This window comes from Paralichthys olivaceus, chromosome 6 (genome assembly GCF_024713975.1).
Source record: "Paralichthys olivaceus isolate ysfri-2021 chromosome 6, ASM2471397v2, whole genome shotgun sequence".
Lineage (NCBI taxonomy): Eukaryota > Metazoa > Chordata > Actinopteri > Pleuronectiformes > Paralichthyidae > Paralichthys > Paralichthys olivaceus.
In genome coordinates this window covers 2,962,901-2,986,635 of record NC_091098.1, presented here as the reverse complement: position 1 = coordinate 2,986,635, position 23,735 = coordinate 2,962,901, and the positions used below count along the sequence as shown (strand labels likewise).

Genomic DNA, 23,735 nt, shown 5'->3' with positions numbered 1-23,735 from the left:
TCATTTATATTTGTATATTTAAGTTATGTATACTTAAAACAGTTAACAGTAATGTGTTACATTTTTAAGAAAAAAATATTGGTTCTGGCACCATTTAAACCGAAACAATACCTAACCCTATTTATCACAGGCAAGAATTCATCTTTCCAGACTCACGGCTGTTTGCTTGTGGCCAAACCATTGGGGGTTCGGACCAATTATCGTCCTATGAGGGAGGAACTAATGGCAGAGACAGGCATGTGTTAGGTGTGATGATGAGAACAGATAGTTTATCAATGTCTCCTATAAGATGTTAGCATCGTTGCTGCTGTAGCATCAGTTATATCAGACCTGGAGGTTCTTGCTTCATTGAAAGAAGAATGACACTTAACATATTTCACAAGATGTTCTCGCTCTTCTCCTTGACCGACTTTGACAGCCGCGATACGTGGTGATAAAAAGTAAGTTCATCCTATCACACCAAATAAGTGCCTTATACAATCGGTTTCTAAAGAAATGTTCACAGATGGTTCTGTATAACAAGCCATCTGGCCTGTCAAGTAAGTTTTCCCTGGAGAGAGTACTCACCTGAGTTATCACCACACTCTTCTAACACTGTCTAACTCACAACTGACATTTAAAAAAGTAGAGAAAAAGAGGAACGTTTGAGCAGTGAGTGTATCGTGCAGCAGATCTGGTCAGGTGAGCTGATTTCCTTCTAACGCCACATCACCATGTATTTTTTACTCTTCTCTGTTGTAGTCTTTAGGTCCAACCACCACCGACTCTGACATTGCTGCCTTCACAAAGCTTTGGTCATTGATTTTTTTTCATAAATATGAAATGCTTCACTTTAAATTCCCTTGCTCTCCCCGTCAGCACAAAATTCCAGGAATTGAGAGGACGAATTTGCACGACTACTTCGTACAATGCAGAATGCATTTAATAAATCAGTAGTGGTGCACAAAGCTGTACTGTACATTGGTGGTGTTACTTATGTAACCACAGTGATAAAATAAAAACATTCCTTAACAGGAAAAATACAGTGTCCTACCTCTCCCCTGTCCCCTAACATAGAGTCTTTGGGTTTGGGCAGTTGTTGTCCACTGATGATCTTCAACACCAGCTGTTTCTTCATCTGACCTGGCAGTGGGTCCTCCAGGTTGGGGTTAAAGGCACCTGCAGAGCGTGGGAAAAAAGTACACAAGTTATTTCTATCACTTACACAATTTAACAGGTTATTCCAAAAATAACCATTTTTATTGTAACATTTACATTGACAAATCCTATAGAACCAGAAATGATTCACTGAAATGGCCTTTGGAACAAATGTTAAAGAATAAAGACAATTTTTAACCAATTCTAAACACAAATCATGAAAACAGTTTGTCAACATAATTGTGTTTTTGTCTGAGCTATAAACTACAGATTATATGTGCCCACAGCATGGTGTATGTATTCAGACTAAGTCTCTACTTATGATTCATTATGACAACACTGACTGTTGTATTATACAAATAACTAATGCTCTTCTAATGCTCACATATAACCAAAATGAGCAGTGCAAAGATGATATATATAATTATAGGTCTATATTTTATGTACTGACCTTCACACATGCAGAGAGGCTTTAGGATGTAGCCACAGTTGCCGTTGCTATAAAACTTGGCTCTGTTGAGCTGCAGGACCCGGCCCTCTGACTGGTAATTGAGTGCAACTGAAATTAAAGTAGTTTTTGTTTTATTGTCAGCAGTTTGGGTATTTTACTTCCATGTGCAGGCTAACAGTCATTTTCTGTTGAGCAGCTGCATTGTGGGTGACCCTGCTCTTAGCACAGCAGCTGCTCAACAGAAAACGACTGTTCACCAAAGTCTTGACAAACAGCCTGAATTTCTAACAGTTGCAGCAGTGTTTGAATTTTGGAAACATGGTGCACATGGTGAGTGGGGTTAAGCTCATACCGAGCTGGCAGCCTGCGTTCCAGAAGGGCTGAGGGTTGAAGTTGGAGGAGTCCACGCGATAAGAGGAGGGGTAGATGCGGGAGAGCTGCCGCTGGTTGAAGTTGATGAAGGACGTAGCTTTCTGCTGCATCACCTGATGGGCTTTGGTCTCACTGAGAGACGACACCTGCCAGCTGCAGTTGGCTGCCAGGACCACAAAGACATCTTTTGTTTCTAGATTTCCATTCCATTCAACATAGGATTCAATAAACAGGAATTTAATATGATTCGATTATAAAGTTTGCAACTGCTAAAAGACTAGCATGCGAAATTAATGTCACTCTCCCTACTAGGTAGTGAGCATCAGGTTTAGTAGAGCGAATCTATTTAAGTTACTAAAGTGAACAACTGTACAGAGAGAAGAGAGCTGCTCACCTTGTGCCTCAATGTCATAGAGACCCACAGACCTCGTGTATTTGACCAGATCAGACAGAGCTCTGGATAACTTCATGGTCTTCTTCTTTCTGTGAGAGAAACAAAGGTTAAAAATTACAGAAGAGCATACACACACAGCTAGTAGGCTAGTAGCATTATGGGCTTTGCCTAAAGGCCCATAATTAATATGCCACAGAATCCCAGACCTGGATGGATGAGTAGAAATATTTATATCAAAGCTGATGAGACCTCACTTATGTTGTTTAAGTCGTTTGGATCGGATGTAACATTTGTGTGTAGAGGCTAATTTAAGTAAGACTAATGTCATTCTACTAATGTTTGTTTCGGTAAATGTAAAAGTCTGTCAGTTCTTCAGAAAACCCTCTAGAGTCAGGTGTGTGTGTGTGTGTGTGTGTGTGTGTGTGTGTGTGTGTGTGTGTGTGTGTGTGTGTGTGTGTGTAGCATACTTGCTGTGGTGCAGGGGGGCACGGGAGGCACTACTTGTGCTCTCCTGATCCGTATCTGTGTCTTCAAAGCTAGATGTCTTCTTCAGCTTGGTCGTTTTTTTCTGCCGAAACAAAAAGGGAGCGTTAAACGAAATGAGGGAAAACCAAAGAAAATTGGCGAGTCCCTTCTGCCATGTGTATCAGGCTTTGATTATAAGTGATGGTTAAAGTTTAAAGCTGTCAATGTATAGGGGTGGATCCCATGTGGGGATGCATATGCCTTAAGGTGCAGATCCCTAGTTTGGCTACCAGCTGGCTGGACATTTCACTGAATGTCATTTCCATGCTCTCTTGCACTGTTTCCTTTCCCTCTTTCACTGTCTCTATCAAATAAACACCAAAGGCCTAAAAATCCTTGACACAAAACTTAATTTAAAGCCTTTGATTCATGTTTTTAGTAAATCATTTTAATAATTTAATAAGTAAATGTGATTTTAGATGAATTTATCATTGTTTTCTGAACATATAAATGTGTCAAATAACAGGGAGACTCACTTATTCCACATCTACAGAGCGAGTCAATGAGGGTAAACTGGAAACTGTCCAGGGGAAGTTTTTCAGAGGAATAAGAATTATTAGATATAATACACAATATCTGTATACATGAGTGTGATTCTACTTACTGCACTGTGAATTTGGAACACACACACACAACCACCAAATCTGCCAAACCTAACCAAGCCCTGGCACTACACATCCAGCTCCTGCAGCCCTCTGCTGTCCTCCCCCTGGTCTCCGCTTTCCTCCCTGGCCCCTAATTGCTTTTTTGCCTTTATTCTCACAGTGTGAGAAGTTTGACAATGTACATAAACGAAATTCCAGAATAGCAGCGGGATATGGAAAAAACACATGTGGAAGCAGTTTGCTGCCCCTCTGGAGAGGACTGGGAATCTGTACTTTTATAGATTTGTCCTGAGCAAAGGAGGATGCTGCTGTTAAAGCCTAGGTCCCACTTCCACTTGTTTGTGCATTAGAGAGGCTACATCCTTGCTTTTCAGGCCTTGTTGTGCTATACTGGGCTTTGTTTAGAGGAACATGAATAAAATAACTATACGACAATGGGGAAAGTCATAACTCTGTCTCATACTGACAGCTGCTCAGTAATCTGGTCAAGTGCTACCTAACAAAAGAGAGGGCTGAACACAGCTGCACTATTCATACTCCGCTGTTCGTAATCGTCAGTAAATGTGTCACATGCACATTGAAAAATGTATAGTCTCACTTGCCATACTTCAAATGTCTCAAATCTCTTGATATAAATATCAGTGTTTTTAAATCTGAGTCGTTTCACTCCCTGTAAAACACTTTATTGCCTCATCTGACACTCAGGGGCGTTGATTCATTCTGCATCCAATAGCAACTGGTGCACAGAGACCTGCTGCCTGATTCAGGGGTTAAATCCACAGGCGTAGGTGAAGGTGGTGGCATGGAGTCCTTGACAGCAGAGAGCAAGCTGTCATCAGTTCTATTAGCTCCTACAAACACCAATCAATATTCATGACAGTTCCCTCCATAGCCTTGTGCTTTTACCAGACTCAAAATGATATTTGAAATAAAACACCTCATGCATCTGATTAATGGGATCTTAACAAAGCAGCTTAAGAGGTTTTCTTGGTCTGCAAATTTAATTATTTCATTTCTTTGTAATATTGATGTTTAAATGAACTGAGGTTATTACCGTTCTTTAGTTTTACCTGCCAATCTCTTTCAATTGATGTTTTTTTATCCAGTTTTATGGCTGAATGCCATAGTAACACAACAACATACTGTGTCAAGGTAAAACACATCATCAATAATCAAGATGTCTGCTCTTTTTTTACCCAAATGAATGACAAGCACCTTATAATGGAAAGTTTTTGCTGTCTTCAGTTTCTTCACATCGCAGAAGACGGAGGATTGAGGAGATATACAGGAGGAGGATAATGCAGAAAACAGAGCAAATCAGAGAAAGGAGAAGTTCAAAAAAAAAAAAGACCAACCTTGCGTTTTGAAAAGCTCCCGATGAAGGAACGGCTTGAATGCTTGTTGCTGCTGGGATTAGCCTCGTCCGCTGTGTCCGTCCCATCCTCACTTTTACCCTGACAGCAGAGGATAACCTTAGCATGATGTGTAAGGAAACATTTTTAAGAATAGTAACTGAAAATGGGAAAAAAAAGATTAAGATTATGCCACATTTCTTGCACTTATTCTACTAAACTAAGACTTGTTTGGGATGATTAGATCTACTGAATTCAAACTGGTTGCTCTGAGAAAGAAATCAGTCCAAGTGTTCTGAAACTCTTGTCTTTGCTTCACCACTTAACGTGAACGTAAAGACAAGACAGTCAGTAGTCATCACAAACATGAAAACAAGAATTTCAAAAAACACTGAAGCAACAGTAGAAATGATTCTACAGTACCAACTCAGAAAAAGTTTGGACGGTACGGAAAATACAAATAAAAAACAGACAGCAGTGATTTCTAAATTGAATTTGACTTGTATTTCATTGCAGACAGTATGAACATAAGGTATTTTACGTTTTGTCTTGTCAACTTTATTTAATTTGTAAATAAACATCCATTCCTGCCATTCAGGCCTGCAACACATTCCAAAAAAAGTTAGGACGGGGGCAATTTAGCGCTAGTAATGATGTAGAATGATTAAAATATAAAGTGTTTTGAAATAGTTGATGTCAACAGATGATTGTAATCATGATTCTGTATAAAAACAGCATCCATGAAAGGCCTAGTCCTTTAGGAGCACAGATGGGCTGAGGATCATCAGTGTGCCAAAAAATGCATGAGGAAATTATTGAAATGTTTAAAAACAGTGTTCCTCAAAGAAAGATAGGAAGGGATTTGGATATTTCACCCTCTATGCTGCATAACATTATTAAAAGATTCAAGGAATCTGGATTTCAGTGCATAAAGGGCAGGAGCACAAGCCTGAACTGACTAACTGTGTTCTCCAATCCCTCAGACGACACTGCATCAAGAACCGTCATTCATCTATAAGATATAACCACATGGGCTCAGGATTACTTTGGCAAACTTTTGTCAAACACTACAATACGCAGCTACATCCACAAATGCCAGAACTTTACTGTGCCAAAAGAAAACCTTATTTTAACTGTGTCCAGAAGCACCATCAACTTCTCCGGGCTCGAAGGCATCTGGGATGAACCATAACACAGTGGAAACGTGTATTGTTGTCGGATGAGTCAGTGTTTCAGGTCTTTTTTGAGAGAAATGGACGTCATGTGCTCCGGACCAAAGATGAAAATGACACCTGCAGCACTTCATCACGGTTCTCAGTTTAAATTTTAAATGTAACATACCGTCCCAACTTTTTCTGATTTAGGGTTGTACTTGTATGTCAACAATTTCAGCATGAGATACTTTTCTAAAAGGTTGAGGACTGACAATGGTTAGAAACTTCACTAGGTGTAATATATTAATCTAAGGAAATACTCCTCTGTCATTCTATTGATGCCCCACCTCACATATAGAACAACACCAGAATGACAAGTGGCACTGGACACTGCACTGACTGGTTGAGCTAAGCTAATATCTTTATCTGTGCAGTGTTCTTTGTATCGACACTTATTTTTCAGCTGCTCACAAAACAACATGATATTTGAACCATGCAGTCAAACAGTAATAGATGATCTGTATTTCAACTCTGTGTCCAAATAAAAGCTGTGGAAGGGGACGGACATGGGATGGGGGAGGTAGAAATCAGAACAAATCCTCGGCTGTGAGGTTTGACTTCCTCTCTCTAAATACTGGAGAAGAGTTGGTTCCAGGTATATGTTCTAACAATAAGAGAGGTATTCATGTAAATATAAAAAGCTCTCTTGGTCAATTTCTGTGAACGTTTCAGATACCAGTCAGTGTGCTTCGCTTAAATATCTGATCATGAGTTAAAACCATAGACTGTATATAAAGGGTTAAAACTCAGGTGAGTAAACGAGTGAAACTACTGCAAACTAAAAACGTATTTCCTAAAGTCACGCTGCCATGCCAGAAGAACAATTGGTCAGTGGGTCAGTAATACTGTGAAAGGTTTGTTACAACAAGATGTTTTCATGTTAATACAACATGAAAACAAATCACGTTATGTCCCCCCATACCTGCAGATCCAGGGCTGAATTCACTTTCCACTTTCTACATACAGTATGTATGTACAATGAAGGCTTGAGAAAAATGACCAAGACTGATGAACTGACGAATAAGAGGTCCATGAAATGTTAACTTTAAATAATGACAGTGAACGTGTCAGTATGATAATGTTCAAAAAGTATTTAAAGGAAGGAATGCATTAAATGTGAAAAACCCTCAGTCACACTGGAAATGAAGAAGTATTACCGACAGAGCAGCTAAGTTAACAATAACATTTTTAAATTGATGCTGTGAAGAACAGGAAGCCAGTGGAGGGAGCACAACACAGGTGTAATAGTGTCCCTCTTTGTCAGGCAGCAGGCAGCAGCATTTTGGACGTACTGCAAGTTAGAAGGCATGGATCCCCCTCTCTAGCTCTTCAAGTGGGAGACAGGCCTTTCCCTTGGCTATAAGTCTCAACTGAAAGAAGCTAGAACTAATTACAGAGGAAATATGCTTGTTGAATTTAAAAACACTGTCAAAATGAACACCAAGACTCTTCACAGAGGTGTGAATATCAGGGGCTAGAAGACCAAGGGTGCCCACGTCCAGCAGCTCAGGGTGTCCAAACACAATAACCTCAGTCTTGTTTTCATTTGGTTTGAGGAAGTTTAAGTTCATCCCTGATTTAACGTTATTTAGGCAGTCAAACAGGGGCTGCAGTGAACTCTTAGTTATAAGATTCAAGGGCAAGTATATTTGATCATCACCTGTAAGGCAGTGGAAAGAGACATACTTCTCAAAAAATTATGCTCGGGCAGCATATATAAGGAGAATAGGATGGGGCCTACGGCGGAACCTTGAGGGACACTACATGTAAGTGGGGCTGTCCCGGAGGAGTAATCAACCAGGTGGACGTAGAAACTCCTATCTGTTAGGTAAAACTGAAACACCTCAGTGCTGCGCCTTCAATTCCAACACAATTTTCCAACATGACAGGTAGCCGTCAGGTCTAAGAGCACCAAGATGGCATAGTCTCCTGAATCAACAGTTCAAATCAGATCTTTAAAAACTCTTAAAAGATCTGTTTCAGTGCTATGACGAGAGCTTTACTGATGCAGTTTACCCATATCACCTCTGATTCAAAAATAATTCAAATGAAAACTGTTTGCAGTCTGTTCTGATTATTTTCCAGTCCGCCCTGGGCAGTACAGAGGGTTGAATTGCATCCCCTGAAGGTTTCCTCATTTCTCACTGATCGAGGAGCAGAGAAAGCTCAGAAGATACAAGCTAAAATGTAAAGCAACCGACATTTAATCTCATCGATTTAATCTTGCTCATGTCGTTTAATTTGGTTAATACTTTCCACAATATTTCGATCAGAGGGTGGGGGTGGCATAAAATAATTGTTCATTAATCTTAATCAAGGTAAAAGCTTGAAATAATCGTGATATTGATTTCAAGTCACATAGCCCAGCCCTAACACAAGCTGCACCCTGCCTGGTTAAAATAATATATGTTATTATCATTAATGTCTTGGACTCTTCTCATATACCCATTGAAACATTATACTGGTCTGTTTTTCTGGTGTGGCTTTAATATGATTTCATAGAGGATAACCCAGCCTGAAGGTATGAAACTGCACCATGAAAGGCTGCATTAGATAATAGCAGCTCCACTTTTCACTGTAACCATGTGTGACACTGACGGGCCGAGGGTGAAGTCTCAATCGGATCATCTGAGTTCTCCTGGTTCGCTTTAATGCCTCACAGGCAGCAAGGGAGAAGCCTGGAGGGCTTGACTGGGAGGAACAGGTCTGTCTGATCTGAACCTGTGCGAATGTTTGAAATGCATTTATATAACCACCATTCACACACTGCCAGCAGTATGGGGATCAGTGTATATATCATCACTTCAAGATGATGAGAAGCCAGGCATGGAATGGCCAAAACAAACATGGTGTTTGAGCATGGTGTGGTTGGTACAAAAAACAAACCAGGCCTGAGATGGATAAGTGACTCTACAGTCGGATCATGAGACTTGCAGCCAAACGCTTTGGACACTTGGGTGAAGAGAGAAGCAGAGCTGTCAAGTGAAGACTTCTGGAGTTATTTTACTTTTTATGGTCGAGAGAGTGTAACTAATCCATCAGTCAGTGTCACAGCTAGCTCGGGGATTTGAACTGTCTGGTGGAGACCCTGTTTCTGCCTCACACTTGATTTCAGGCGAAAGTTTGTTTCAATGAGGAAAGAGACACTTCAGTGCCTGGCTGACTTTTACCCCCTGCAGCAGTCCGACCTGAAATATATTTTAAATTTGTTTTTGCTTTTTTGCAGTTGCTTTGAATTAAAGCACGTTTTTTTTTCCTCCAGCTACAATTCTATCAAATTCTGTCATTCCTCACTTCGTCTCCATGCTGTGTGCTTTTAACTTGAACTTGTGTTTACCTTAGAGCCAGTCTTCTCTGAGGGCTTCCCAGCTGGAGGGAGAGCTGTGATGGTGAAGCTGTCTGGGTCTTCTCTGTCTCGAATCTTTGACTCCTTCATCAGGTTATCAAGCTTTTTCTTGGCCATGTTTTCCACCTGCTTTCTGTTGGCAGATGTCTGGAGGATGAACAGTACACAGAGACAGTTACACACATGATAAAGGAGGGTAACTTTCAACAGCCCTTATATATATATATATATTTACACTGCTCAAAAAGAAAGGAACAGTTAAATCATGAATCAGATCTTGGTGAACTAATCATTCAAGTTAGAAATCTTTACTGAGGTCCAACTAGAGGACGTCAGGCACTCATGCCACCTTCATGGAGTCTGTTTGACAGTTTGGTCAGAAACATGCACACCAGTAGCTCTCCTCGTGTAACTGCTGGCCTCCTGGTATCTCCTCCATGCTCTTGACACTGTGCTGGGAGACACAGCAAACCTTGGAACTGCACGTATGGATGTGCCTTCCTCGTAGATTTACTTGCAACTACATTTGATGTAGTTTCTTAAATGGCACTGCTTTTGACACTGCTGCTTATGACAGCAGGTGTTTAATTTGAAAAAGCATAGAGGTAAAGATGCCTGATCTACTGAGCGGGCCAAATGGCTTTCAGAGGAGTGCCGTACAAGTCAGTGGCCAGTCAGATTTAGCCACAGTGTTATTTTTATTTATTTTTTTACCATGTATTTTGAAGGCACTTTGTAACCTAGATAACTGATCGCGCTGCAGATACCACCTTATGCTGCCAGTAGTGACAAGAACACTAGTAGAAGACAAAACTAGAGAGGAATCAGTCAGCAAGGATAAGGAGAGAGCAGCTGTCTGTGGCCAGCACATGTAAAACCATTCTCTTTTTGGGGGTTGTCTTGATTTTGCCTCTCCATTGCAGCTGTTGTCACTTTAATTTGCACCAAAGCAGGAGAAACTGATTCACAATCACTTTTGCTTCCTAAATGAATAGATTGATATCCCTGAAGATTTACTGACTTGGTGTTATACTGTGACAATTAAGTGTTCCCTTAATTGTTTTGAGCAGTGTATATATATATATATATATATATATATATATTGGTTATAATGTTGATGAAAAGTTATTGGTTTGTAAAAGATAACATATTAACATGACATCATGACATTAGCCATATGCCCTTATTTCTCAAGTATTAGTTTCCTGAGTACAAGATTGAAATTGTGATTTTTCACCCAATTTCCAGATTTTTTGTAGGCTCAGAAGAATACTTGAGAAAAACAACCAAAGGACTGATGAACTGATGAATGCTGGATCCATGAAACTTTAACTTTGCATAATGAAAGTGAATATGTCAGTATGATAATGTTCAAAAAGGATTTAAAGGAAGGAATGCAAATAAAAAAATTGCAAAACCTTCAGTCACACTGGAAATGAAGTAGAATTACATACAGAGCCGCTGTAGAACATCAGCTAGTTAACCTTTGTGTAACAATAATGTCATCAAACTACAACAAAGTCTGTTCCTACTGTAGAGGAGTTTTTAGAAAGTGAAAATACATTGAGCAAGATCCTGAACTCAAGTTCACTGAGGACCAAATATGATGCAATACATTAAGTTGAATAAGCCTCACACACCATCCAAGGAGTGGCTGCTTCAGTCCTCTAACCCATCCCACATGTGAGAGTATGACAATGTATGATGTATATGTGCTGTATCCTAACAATATATATATTGTTTTGACAATTAATGAGACAGTTTACATACACATATCACCTCTCATTAAAAAATAAAAACTGTTGGCAGTGTGTTCTGTGGATTATTCAGAGAAGGTGGCAGAAGACCAAAACACAAATGAGTAGCTCGGTGCAGACAACTAGAGATAGAAGAGAAAACATATGCCATGTGTTTTTATAATCTAGGTAAACTAGTCCTTTGAGTCAACTGGCTTCATCAGAGCTCTTACTGTTATATTCTGTATCTTTGACATCATGCAGAATCCAAAAAGAACATACATTTCATCAGGAGCAAAGATACAGCAATACATTATGATATGTGAAGAAGAATGTCGCAGAGGGGTTGATGAATGGATGCTTCAGATTATTTTCAGATTTTCAGATGTTACAGCATGACATCCTTCATGTGATCCTTTATGCACATGCTCAGTTCAGCCACACGGTGGCAGAGTGTATCCAACAACCTCCCTGATCTTGTATCAGACCACAGGCGGCATCTCTTGCTCCACAGGGGGATTGTTCAGAGCAGACGAGCCAGAACTTCAGGGTTAATGTTGAGTGTTTTGAATCCAATCAGTGTTGTCCATATATGATTACTGAATTGGGTTGAACTCAATCAAAAAATGTATTATATTCACCTGAGGGAAGCTTAATTCGTAACTCTGGTAACATAATTACTTTTCTCTTTCAAATAAAAACCTCTATCTAAAAAATAGCATTATGTTAGTGTGCAAATGTTTTTTTGGCACTGAACCTAAATAGAGAAAGCTTTTAAAATGAGCATAATAACAGATTTTTGGCAAAGAAAAAAAGCACTGTAACCTACAATAACTATAAAGCAGCAGCAGCAGCAGCAGTTCTTCTCAGTTCACCTGCACTGTGCTTAAGGTCATTGTCAAGTTGTTTGTGCATCTTGAAGAAGTTCCCACAGTTTATGATTTTTTCCATTACTGCCTCTGTTCTCACAAATCTGAGTACTATTCCAATTCCTAAAAAAAAAATTCAGATAACTTCCACACCTGTCTTTTTGCAAGTTTGGTTTCAGATAAAGAATCCTTCCACAACACATGTGGATATACCTATTTAAACCTTCACAGGAGGGATGAATAGGAAAATATGGCACATGACTTGGTGAGATTTCTGAGATGGTTGAGGATGAGCTTGTTATACAGTACCTTCCACTTTGAAAGAAGCAAGCAATAGGTAAAGAGAAGAAAAAGAAGAAGAGACAAACAGGGAGAGAGAAGAGCAGGAAATGAGAACAATAGCCACACAGAGAGAAAGACAGGAGCAAACAGCACAGATACAGGAGATCAACAAAAGGAACAAGGACCAGGTAGGAGAGGAGAGCACTCCATCGCCGCTGCTCAATGTTTTAACATGAACCGTCAAGTAAAAACAAAATAGAAGCACATATCACATTACATCTGCTGGAAACAAGCATACAAGCCCACAAGTAACTGTTAGAAAGAAGAATCAAATGTGGTGCATGAAGGAAAACAAAGAGGGAACATACATCTCCGTTCATCAGCTTGCAGTCGTCCTCCATCTCATCAGCACTGTCCTCGTCTGACACGTCTCCTTCCTCTGCGTTCTCATCAATGTTGGGAGGCAGTTTCTTCCCCTGGAGGAGCAAAGAACACATTATAACACACAATTATCACACTATAATTACAAACAGCACCATTAATTGAATCCATGTATCCAGCTAGGGACCGTCCTCCCAGTTCACCCTCCATGGCACTGTGTAATCAAGGCTGAGTGTGCTCCAAAAACATGAGCTGAGATTTGAACTTTGCCCACAAAGGAGCACATGTTCTGAAGTGGCTGAAACTTTGAATCTTTGTGCAGCTTCTGTTTTCAGTATTGATGTTATGCTTTTAATTGGCCGGTGAAAATCAATGTGTCTAATGTATAAAAATACAACAAATGTCCATTCAAGTTGATCAATTGTTCTTTTATGAGTGAGCTACGGAATTACTCAGGATGACATGTAACTTGTTGTTGGAACATTGTCAAGCATTCTTCATCAAATTATCTCATTTATTTAACTAGGACTCGTTTCTAACACAGTCCGCGTTCATATGGTTTTATCTTCCTAGCCCCCTTTACTTTATCTTGGCCTGCAAATGTCCTGAGCATCAGTTTGGCAAAGTCTCAGAGGATTTAGTGGCTGATAAAGCTCTGGGTCAACAAAGTCCATTTAGAGTATATTTGGACTTTCTATTATTGTCACTGACAGGCCTCAAGGGGGAAGATTTGCAGAAGAGATTAGACAGTGAAGAATGTATGGGTTCAAAAGGTACAGGTATCTCTCTAATTCACTCTCACAGCCTGAGCCATGGATTTTTCATTAACGGGTGAGGTCGCTTGTCCTGTGGTTCGCAATCATTCTCATAGATGGGGAGGCCTGCAGCAGCACTATGTGGGTGATAAGAGTCTGACCCACAGTGAGTGCTACGGGGCTGCAGGCTGGGAAAGCCAAAGTGCCACGTATCAGTGGTCCTCACAGCGCTCGCACATCGGTGCCATCACTAAAACTCTCCTGCTGAGTGCACACAGATAGTAATGCGGCTGTAACAGCTGGCAGAGCAGCACTTAGTGTGCCAGGTATTGGCTAAGTGCCTCATCTTTAGTGAAAGCATCTGGAGTCAATACAGCCTCATTAACCTGAATACTGTTCCCTCCCCTGCTAACAGAGGGCTGCTGCCGCTCCTCAACATGCTCCCCTGCTTCTGTTGGTTAAAGCCAGGTGTGAAGCCAACTGTGCTTCAACACTTTATAGACATTGCATTTACCACATGATGCTGTTTATCACTAGAACTGCACTGAGCCCAAGGGAGGTTTGGGTTTTAACCATGATCACAATGAGGCTGGGGGTGTTTATGTATAGTAACATTTTACAGCCATGTCCTGCTTTAGCTTTCGCTGATTTTCTTCTGTAGTATCTGAGTAGTATTGGAATTATTTTATAATGATGATATATGTTGGCTGGGTCTCAATTTAGGGGTTGCATCCTTCGGTGACTCCTTCCCAGCCCAACGTATCCCATGACTCATCGCGCATCTATGATGTACTGCAATTTAAAGAGGTAATGGTGGCAAAAAGCAGGGAGAAAACTTATTTGAAGAATTGAAGTACTCAACTGAACACCTTATGGTTCACATGTTACATAAACATCTGTTAAGTTTTTAATCAACCAAATAACTAAATTCTATTGTCCTTCACTGTCCTGGTGAAATCTCAGAGATGTCCATAAAGCTAAAGAAAAGGAGCCCCTTCATTTGTTTGGTCGGCGTGAGACTGTCTGAAAGTGGAATTTTCAATCCAAAACTGGGAGAATTTTTATTTAACCCTGGTCAGTCCCATGATAGCCAGGAAGGAAGATGGTCGTCGAAAGGCATCAAAGGTTATGGGATGTTGATTTCCTGTCGTAGAAACATATGTTTGTTTTCAGATGCAAAACCCAGAGCAACCTAAGCGAATGTAAGATATAACAAATCATCTAACATCATTTGAAAGTGACATAAAGTAATATGTCAGCATTTTTCAAAATTTGGAGCTCCTCTGAGCTGTGAAATGAAGACCCAGAACTGCTCCTGACCTGCAGATATCAACATGTTTAGCTGATTATCTGTGGTCAATGTTTTTTATAACACGTGACCAGTGTACCCAGATAATGGGCATACAGACTGCTCTTACTACACACAAATAGTCCATAAGTATCTCAAGCTTTTAACATTTTTTTAATACTATTTAATCATGTTTTTCCTGTTCCTCTCCTGCACGTCATATTCAAACACTCTAATCACGTCTCTTCAATCTGTGGAATATCTCCTGACTTTGATGTCTTCTCTTTGAGCCTCAAACTCCAGGTAATGAAACAGTAAGTTGGGGTAATGGCCTGAGGACAGACTTCCCTCAGACTCCTGAACGCTTCACGCTGCAGCCACACGATACCTTAACAAGGATCTTGCCCTTGAGCGTTTCTGGTGACGGCAGCCGTCCAGACTCATCTGCTTTGATGTGGGCCAGGTCCAGTTTGTCCCCCAGGATCTCAACAAGGTACTGGGCCATCTTCTTTTGCTGAGGGACACTACAGTGGTTCTCAATGGACAGGATGACTGGGTAACTGAGGGATAATCACACACAACAGATTGGAGTTACAGGGCTGAAAGGTTGAGGAGGACACACAGTTCCATTTCCCTTTGCATCTCTTCAGACGCTTCTCACAGGAGAGGTTACATTGTATGAAAGTCATGACTTAAAATTCAGTGTCAGTTTTTTTCTTGACAAAGAACAGCAGACAGGGTACACTGTTGAGTCTAGTAATGGCATCACACCTGAAGCACCAACACAGGCTAAAAACTAAAATCAAGAACACCCCAAATTTACATCTCTTTGCTCAAACACTCTAAAATTTGTAATGTGGCAGTTATGCTTTTTGCTATGAACTGTGCAGTTTCGTTCGAGCTGATTGGATCTTTTTTAACTAGAAGCTTATATTTTATCTTTTAATTTAGCAGCTGACTGACAGAGTAGGCGTCAGAGACTCATCTCACAGTGTGCAGCTACTTTAAGGTATAAAATTCTTTGTGAATTATTCTCAGGGCCCTGAGAATTGTTACAGCGCTAACACAGTGTCTCTTAATCAAATCATTTGTTTATAAAGAGCCTTTCATGCAAAGTTGCAATACAAGGTGCTTATAAGTACAATAAAATTAAAACAATACAAAGAAGATACATGGGGTAGAGATAAAAAACTGGAATTAAAGGTGCAGTGTGTAATATTTAGTGATATCTTGCATGTTGCAGCTGAACACCCCTCACCTCACCCTCTCCTTCCAAACATGAAAAAGAACCTGTGGTAGCTTCAGTTGTCATAAAAACTCAAAGGTGTTTAGTTTGTCCAGTCTGGACTAATGTAAAAAACATGGCGGCCTCCGTAGAGAGGGTCCCCTCCATGTAAATATAAAGCATTTAAATATAAAGGGTCTTTTCTGGGGTAAAGAAAACTACAATTCATACAATTTAGATGAAACAAACAAGTGGAAACATCATGAGGATCAAACAAAAAAATTCAGATTTAGAGTATAAAATAGCTAGAGCTAAAAATGTTAAGGTGCCGCCTATTTAAAAAATCCCTATAAAAGGTGTAAACGATTGTGATGAGGCTGTTGGAGAGGTGAGGACCACTCACTAAATCTGTATTTCATTGTCCTCACCCTGGGTGGAGGTGGGTGATCTACAGGGAGGATACATGAAAATCATGTCTGACAAGTGTGCAGATGCTCGTCCACTGAGTGATTTGTGCACCAGTAAAATGATCTGTTTTAATGCTGACAGGCAGCTACTGGGTGGGGCTCTAAAACAAAATTAACTTTAACTTAAATCGGACTCAACGGAATGGAAATATTGGTCTGTTGCTCAGACATCCACCGATTTGAAGCAGAACTATCCCAACACCTATCAGATGAATTGCCATAAAAATTAATGTGCAGACGTTTATGTTTCCCACAGGATGAATTACGTTTTGTAGAATCATTCATGCTTCTCAGCTGGACTTTGCCAAGTCGAGTGCTAATTAGTGAACATTTTATCTGCTAGGAATAAGCATGTTAGCATGCCAGCAATGCTTATTAGTGTAAGCTTTCAGATGTGAGCAGTTAGCTCAGATACAGCCTCACCGAGCCTCTCTGGATGTGTCCGAAGTCACCCACTCATTAACTAACCTCATACAGCATACAACAGCAGTGACTTGTGCAAAATCCCTTTATATATTTTACAATTTCCTAGTAGTTCTGAAGAGGTGAGTTTTGAGTTGGGATTTGAAAGTGGACAGGTTGGTGCAGTCTGTGATATGTTATGTTGTAGGAAAAGGTTCCAGAGGGAGGGGGCAGTTATAGAGAAGGCTCTGAAAGTAACATTTAAACATATGCAAATATTTATTTCATTTATTTTCAATACTCTGAAATGATTAGCAACATGTTTAAGACCCATTTTGCATTAACACAACAACTTACCCAGGTATATTTAAGGCACACCACCCTTTGAATGTTTTATCCTGGCTCACATCTAAGTGTGGTTTCAATCAACCTTTTCTAAAGGTGTTTTTTCTGTGCTTCAGCACCATTGAATAAAAAAAAAAAAAAAAAAACCTGCAAATGTCTGCTGCTCTAAAAGACGGCTCCTCAGAGTTCACAGTTTTTATGACCTTTTGTTATCACTTGTAAAAAGACTCATGAACATAAATGTTCTTTTATCTGTGGATGAAAATTTAATACAGGAACCCATCTGGATAAACATTTTAAAGAACTTTTTAATCTTCCACAGCATCTGTGGTTTAGCATATAAAACAAGCCTCAAAAAAATCAGGTACATTCAGAATCAGACTCCTCATCCCGACTGTGTTGATTCCCATGGAAGCCTTTCATCCCAATTTTGTCCCTGTCAGTCGTCTACAGAGCCAGATTTTATTCAGCGTCCTGGAAAATCTGATTGCTCTTTGATGTTGAATGCAGCCTTTCACCCTGCTCCCTCTCAGCCAATTATCTCTGGAATACGGCGGCCACGATCGTGTTTTCGAACTCACACACTGAAGGTGAACATGCACACAAAGCAAGTGTTTTACTTCATTTTACTTGAAGAGACAGGATCTAAAAATAGAGATTTCCTCTGCATCTTCGAGACTGATGCGTGTTGATGGGATTATCACCCTCTGATGCTGTGAGGAGGAACTGGAGGGTGCCTGTGTGTAAGCTGTGTGCTGCACAGGTTGCTTTATAGGTATGTATCTGTGTATTGTCTGTAGATAGAAGTTAAAGGCAAAACAAATGAGTCAATACACGACAAGAGCGGGCTCTATGCAGGACACAAGGACTCACTGGATGGTGACGTGAATCACATGCTGTTGCCTTCACAGTTACCAGATCTCAACTCAATTTATCATCTGTGAGAAACTGTCGGCTGACGTGTTACAGATCGTTTGCACATACAGAGGAAGTTGGGACAGCAATATGCAGCTATTCATTTTGAATGGGTCCCGGATCTTTGGTCCTGCAACATTAAGATTTGACTCATTCAAAGATGTGTATAAAATCCATCTCATCAGGAAATTGTATTGTATTCATGGAAGTAATCCATGATAGCACGTGATTCAGAGAATTAAACATTTAATTGGAAAAGTGAGAAAATATTAGTAATAAGTATGTGTGTGTGTGTGTGTGTGTGTGTGTGTGTGTGTGTGTGTGTGAGTAAACATACTCGTTCTTGACGAAGGCGTACTTGTTGATGGTCTCAATGACATCTTTGAAGAGAATCTTGGAAGTGAGGGTGTAGCCGTGATGGACGATGGGCTCACCATCTTGACCGTCCCAACAGTCCACTGTGGACAAGAGAGAAAAAGACCAAGTCAAAACACAGTATCTACACTTTGGCTTTGCGCACCCTTAGAGCTAAACATGCAGCTTTAACAAATCTCGTAGTAGCCGACCTTCATTCAAGCATACATGCACTATTATGTTGCGTGGAGCTCAGTGCACATAGATCTCTGCTGGCCTCGGTCCTCGGGCAGAGACAGCAGGGGAGTGGGTGGTGACCTTTTAAAGAAGATAAAGCCAGACATCCCCCACCATGTTTTCCTCTCTTCCTAATTCACCCCAACATATATTATACTAAATTGTGAAGCCGGAAAAGACACGTTGAAACAAATTTTATTACACTATTTTATGTTTTTACATCTCATTCTGCCACCAGTGGTGTCATGTCATGGGATACACCTATGATGAGGCAGGTGTCACGGAGAAAAAGAAACATGCACAAACTGATAAATCATGCTGTTTAATAGATTGACACTGCAACATGCTACAAATCTAACCACTGAGAAAACACTGAGAATGGCACAGGACCATGATGTTTTTGTACTGGACAACATTACCAGACATCTGTGTTCTAGATGTACTGTATGTATCAGTACTAAACTAATGAACGATAGGTCGCCGCAATGAGAGAGTCAGCAGCTGAAGTACTCTACATTACATTTCATTTAGCTGACGCTTTTATCCAAAGTGACTTACAATAAGTGAATCAACCATTACTACTTCTTCCCTATTTAACAATGCAGTGACTAAGAATCTGGTTAAAGAGACAAATTGTGTGTGCATGCGTGCGTGTCTGTTCCAGCATTCAGTGACCCCTTCAGATTATGTGACACGTAGTCCAAGAACATGTTTACCTCAAGATAACATCCGGGGTACCACTTAAAACAGCTAATTAAAATAAGATTCGATGATATTTTTAAGAATTCAGATTCAATTTAAAGACACCAAACCAGAGTCCTGATGCAAAAGAGAAGTTGATCATTTGTTGTATAAGGCAGAATACTGTACATCACATAAACTAGTGAGCTACACACATATGATCATATATCAGCACTGCAACTTACCTTTAATCCATTGTTTAACTGAGCCTATACACTGGAAGTGTATGCACATTGTGTGTATATGTTTCATGTGTCTATGCTGACCTTCTACACAGCGACAGCCGGCCTGCAGCACCCAGGCATACATGTCCACCCGAGACTGTGACATCAGCTGGTCACCCATCAGATACGTGTTGTGTGAGGAGGCGATGAAGTAGTTGCACAATGGCTGGTTCATGTCCTGGTTCACATTGTAGTGTTCTGGGTTGAAGATGTCCCCCGCTGGGCTGCGCGTGTAATTTGTAAAACCTGAAAGAAAGATCGAGCAGGTGCAAGACTATTTAGACCCAACAATGATTCTATGTTCACTCTCATCAAAGACTCAAAATACATTTAACCCACATTTGTTAATTTATTGAAATGTAAACTCTCAAGGTGATAACATGCATTTTCGTCTTTTAGGTGGTGTTGTTATGATTACTATTTTAAAATATATTTAATATAAATGTTTTTGCATTGCATTTGCTAAATGTCACATTTTTCTTCTACCCTAACCCATCTCAATCATTACCCTTGTATAATTAAAGTTTTAATCTGGTTATTGTGAGTGCCTCTCAACAAAAGCATCTGTCCTTATGAATGTTAAGCAATTCACTTGTTGGATTTGACTGGCAACACTATACACAAACACACATCAGTGCAATTCTACTTCTGCTGAACAGAAACTCTTCATGGCACGAAATATAACAGTATTTGGCGTAGAGAGACACAATTAAACACTTCTCCAGTTAGATGCAAACACAAGAGAACTGACAACTTGAAATCCATGTGGACTTACCATCAATTCCCAAAACGCCTTCTCTCTGGTTTTCAGAACACGGCTCAAATTTGTTGACAATCTCCAGACAGTGGTCCTTGGTCACCTTGGTCATCTACAAAGAATGGAAATGTGTGACAAACAAAATGTTTAGCATGTGTTAAAAACAGATGAATACCCAGCATCAGGGGGGACGTATGATTGTAGAACTCCCTACATGACATTTCTCTCCCCGTCCTGGCAGCAGAATCCATCTGTGTCTGGTGGCTGCCCACAAGCCATCTGATTGGTCAATCACATTCCCATTTCTGTTAATGATTGAAATAGGGTGTGACGTACCACGTCTCTCCCCACAGCAGGGACTCGCTCAGTGTCAGTGTATGTGTGACACTTTAAAGTGTGAGAGAACTAGGCTTTAGCTCTGTCAGAGCCTGACAGAGCTAAAGCTGCCTCTGACATCATTTCCTCAGGGTTATTTCCATTATAGAGAAAGTGTTTCTCCTCCCCACTTCTGAAGCTCTAAGCAGGGTGAGTGCCCAACACTGTGTTAAATTGGGTACACTTGAGAACGAGAATGCTGTGGAGAGTAAATACTCAGCAGTGGTTAGTCCATAAGCATTGTTGCTGAGGGCTGGCTGAGCAGCAGAGCTCACACGCTAAAGTCAGACACACACACACAAATACACTGACTCCTCTAAAAGCTGCTCTGAATTTAGAAATAACTATGCGACAGGGACTAAGGAAAAGACACCTCGTTATTTAACTTTTTCTCCATGCATATTTATGTGAACACACACCTTTTATCATTAAAAACAAAGAATAACTCCCTTCTGTGGTTTATTTTTAATTATAACATGCAGACTTCAAGTATGTGGACAGTTTTTGTTCTTCACTTCGCTTAAGCACATTCATTTGAGATAAAATATAAAATAAGAAAAAAGCACCAAAGTGCCAAGTCTTAGGTTTACATCAATATAAAAACAGCTGGTAGGGAGATAAAGCCCTTTAAGCATCAACAGTAAATGAACAGTTAGGCATGAAGTAAAAGAATCATTGTTTCTTCGCAGATGGCAATGCTCAACTCTGTCAACTGGGCTTTTATGCCCATGAACAAACACCAAATTATCTAATAGTGAAACGTTCAATAACTTACAAGAATTTGTGCACTATGTATTCAAATGTCTGTCTCCAACACAGTTTAATAATGATCTAATGATCATTAATAATGAAGTCAACTGACTCAACTTAAAGCAGAGACTTGGCACTATTGTAAGATTCATTATTTATCTAGGATTAAATGTGCTGAAGCACTGAGTCTAATTCACTTTGTTTCAGTTTCGTTGTTTTGAGCCATTTTCAGACATTAACTACCGAGGATGTCCTGAGAATTGGGTCCAGACATTCAGCAGTTTGCCTTTTACATGCGAACAACACAGCAGGAGATTCTCTCTTGACATCTTTTCAGTATCTTCTAAGTGTATGACACTGCTTTTTCATCCTGAGACATCTTTTTGTTTATTTCATTTTTGATCTGTTGCTTGTTGGAAACATCATCAACTCACCCAGTCACTCGCAGTGTATACTGGAGAGGAGCTCTTCCAGACAGTCTCCAGAGACCAGAGCGTCTCACTCGGACATTTGCGTTCTCACATACAGCCCCTGCGTTACAGGAGTTTCCACAGAGTTCAGCACACGTCTGGAAGCCGCTTTGGTTTTGCATGATGGCAGACTTTGCTATGTCATTAGTTTTGAAAGTATTTGGCCATAAACCAAATAAAGGAGAACACAAATGTCTAAAGAGTAGTGAGCATGTAATGACTCTGCTTTTGCACTGATGTAGTTGGAGCTGTGGAATGAGCATTATACTGATTTTACCATGTCAGCCATGAGAGCAAAATCATGTTCACTTCCAAACCCACAATCATTTTTGACAGGCCTTTTACAGGCTTATGTACAGGGTGTATTACTAATGCTGCTGTCTTGACTCAATATCCGCTTTTATTTCACAATTTCTTACTTGTTTGTAAGCCTAATTAAATCTGATATAAGTGAAATCTTACATTAGATTTTGTAAAGAAAAATATACTCACTTTATTGTTGGCATAGTGGATTTTCACTAATAATGAAAAATAACTTCATTGTGTGCTCTGCACTACTGAAACCAAACCTTCAGCTTTGGGAGCACAGTTTACTTTGGCGTGTGTGGGAACAGATGCTGGCTGCTGTTTGCTAAGAAACAGTGAGATACACAGTTAATAACAGTCAAACACACGCATGGTCTTATTTCTTATTTTAAGTACAAAGAGCAGATGCCAACAGACTGCAGCAACACGTCTTGGCATCATGTTAAACAACTCGCTTTCAAAAACGGTCTCACCATTTTCCAATACCAGGAGGAATACTGCAGTCTTATTTGAAGCACCAGAACTAAACACTGGATAGAACTCAAAAATACAAAACCTCTGAGTGGAGCTGATAGGTATGTATCAGTACTAAACTAATGAACTATAGGTTGCAGCAATGAGAGAGTCAGCAGCTGAACTACTTTACATTACATTTCATTTAGCTGACGCTTTTAAGGGACTAATAATTAAAAGTGCATCGAGATGAGGGTACAAACCCAGAACAGCAAGAATCAAGAAAGTACAATTTGCTTCAAAAAGCCAAACTACAAGTGCTACATGTAAGTGCCATGTATAAGTGAAAATAACTTTTACGATCATTGACAATGGTTATTAGACCATTATCATCTTAACCAAGGTGCAGTCAGAAGAGACGTGTCTTTAGTCTGTGGCAGAAGATGTGTAGACGTTCATCGGTCCTGGTGTCAATGGAGAGCTCGTTCCACCAGTAAGAAGCCAGGACAGCAAACAGTCATGATTTTGTTGAGTGGTTAGGTGTCTCTCACAGTGACAGAGCAGCAAGCCGACTGGCAGATACAGAGCGGGGCTGGGGTGTAAGATTTAACTATGTCCTGGATGTAGACTGGGCCCAATCTGTTCACATCACAGTATGCAGAGACTAGTGTTTTGAAACCGTTGCAGGCAGCCACTGGTAACCAGTGAAGGGAGCGGAGTAGTGTGAGCGAACTTAGGTTGAAGATCAATTGAGCTGCTACAATCTGGATGAGCTGCAGAGGTCAAATAGCACTAGCAGGTGGAGCAGCCAGGAGGGAGCTGCAGTAGTCTAGACCTGAGATGACAAGAGCCTGGACCAGAACCTGTTCCACCTTCAGAGTGAGAAGGGGACGTATTCTCCCGATGTTGTGCTACATGTATCTACATGAGCGGGTTGTTGCAGTAATGTTAAGAGAAAGTTGACTGCAGAGTGTCACACCCACTGAGAGATGTCAGACAAACAGAGA

General features: G+C 40.3%; 1 protein-coding gene across 3 annotated transcripts in view; it reads right to left on the bottom strand.

Moving 5' to 3' along the window:
- Positions 1-23,735, bottom strand: part of plch2a (phospholipase C, eta 2a) — a 191,929-nt gene that overhangs the window by 16,082 nt on the left and 152,112 nt on the right. For all 3 annotated transcript variants that reach the window (XM_069527293.1, XM_069527294.1, XM_069527292.1), the window contains 12 exons: positions 20,393-20,486; positions 19,660-19,863; positions 18,399-18,519; positions 15,096-15,267; positions 12,652-12,759; positions 9,388-9,543; positions 4,840-4,938; positions 2,822-2,922; positions 2,355-2,443; positions 1,941-2,123; positions 1,589-1,696; positions 1,034-1,158 (listed from right to left, as the gene is read on the bottom strand). In XM_069527293.1, the coding sequence (XP_069383394.1) occupies positions 1,034-1,158; positions 1,589-1,696; positions 1,941-2,123; positions 2,355-2,443; positions 2,822-2,922; positions 4,840-4,938; positions 9,388-9,543; positions 12,652-12,759; positions 15,096-15,267; positions 18,399-18,519; positions 19,660-19,863; positions 20,393-20,486 (1,560 nt within the window). The remainder of the gene's footprint in view (positions 1-1,033; positions 1,159-1,588; positions 1,697-1,940; positions 2,124-2,354; positions 2,444-2,821; positions 2,923-4,839; positions 4,939-9,387; positions 9,544-12,651; positions 12,760-15,095; positions 15,268-18,398; positions 18,520-19,659; positions 19,864-20,392; positions 20,487-23,735) is intronic.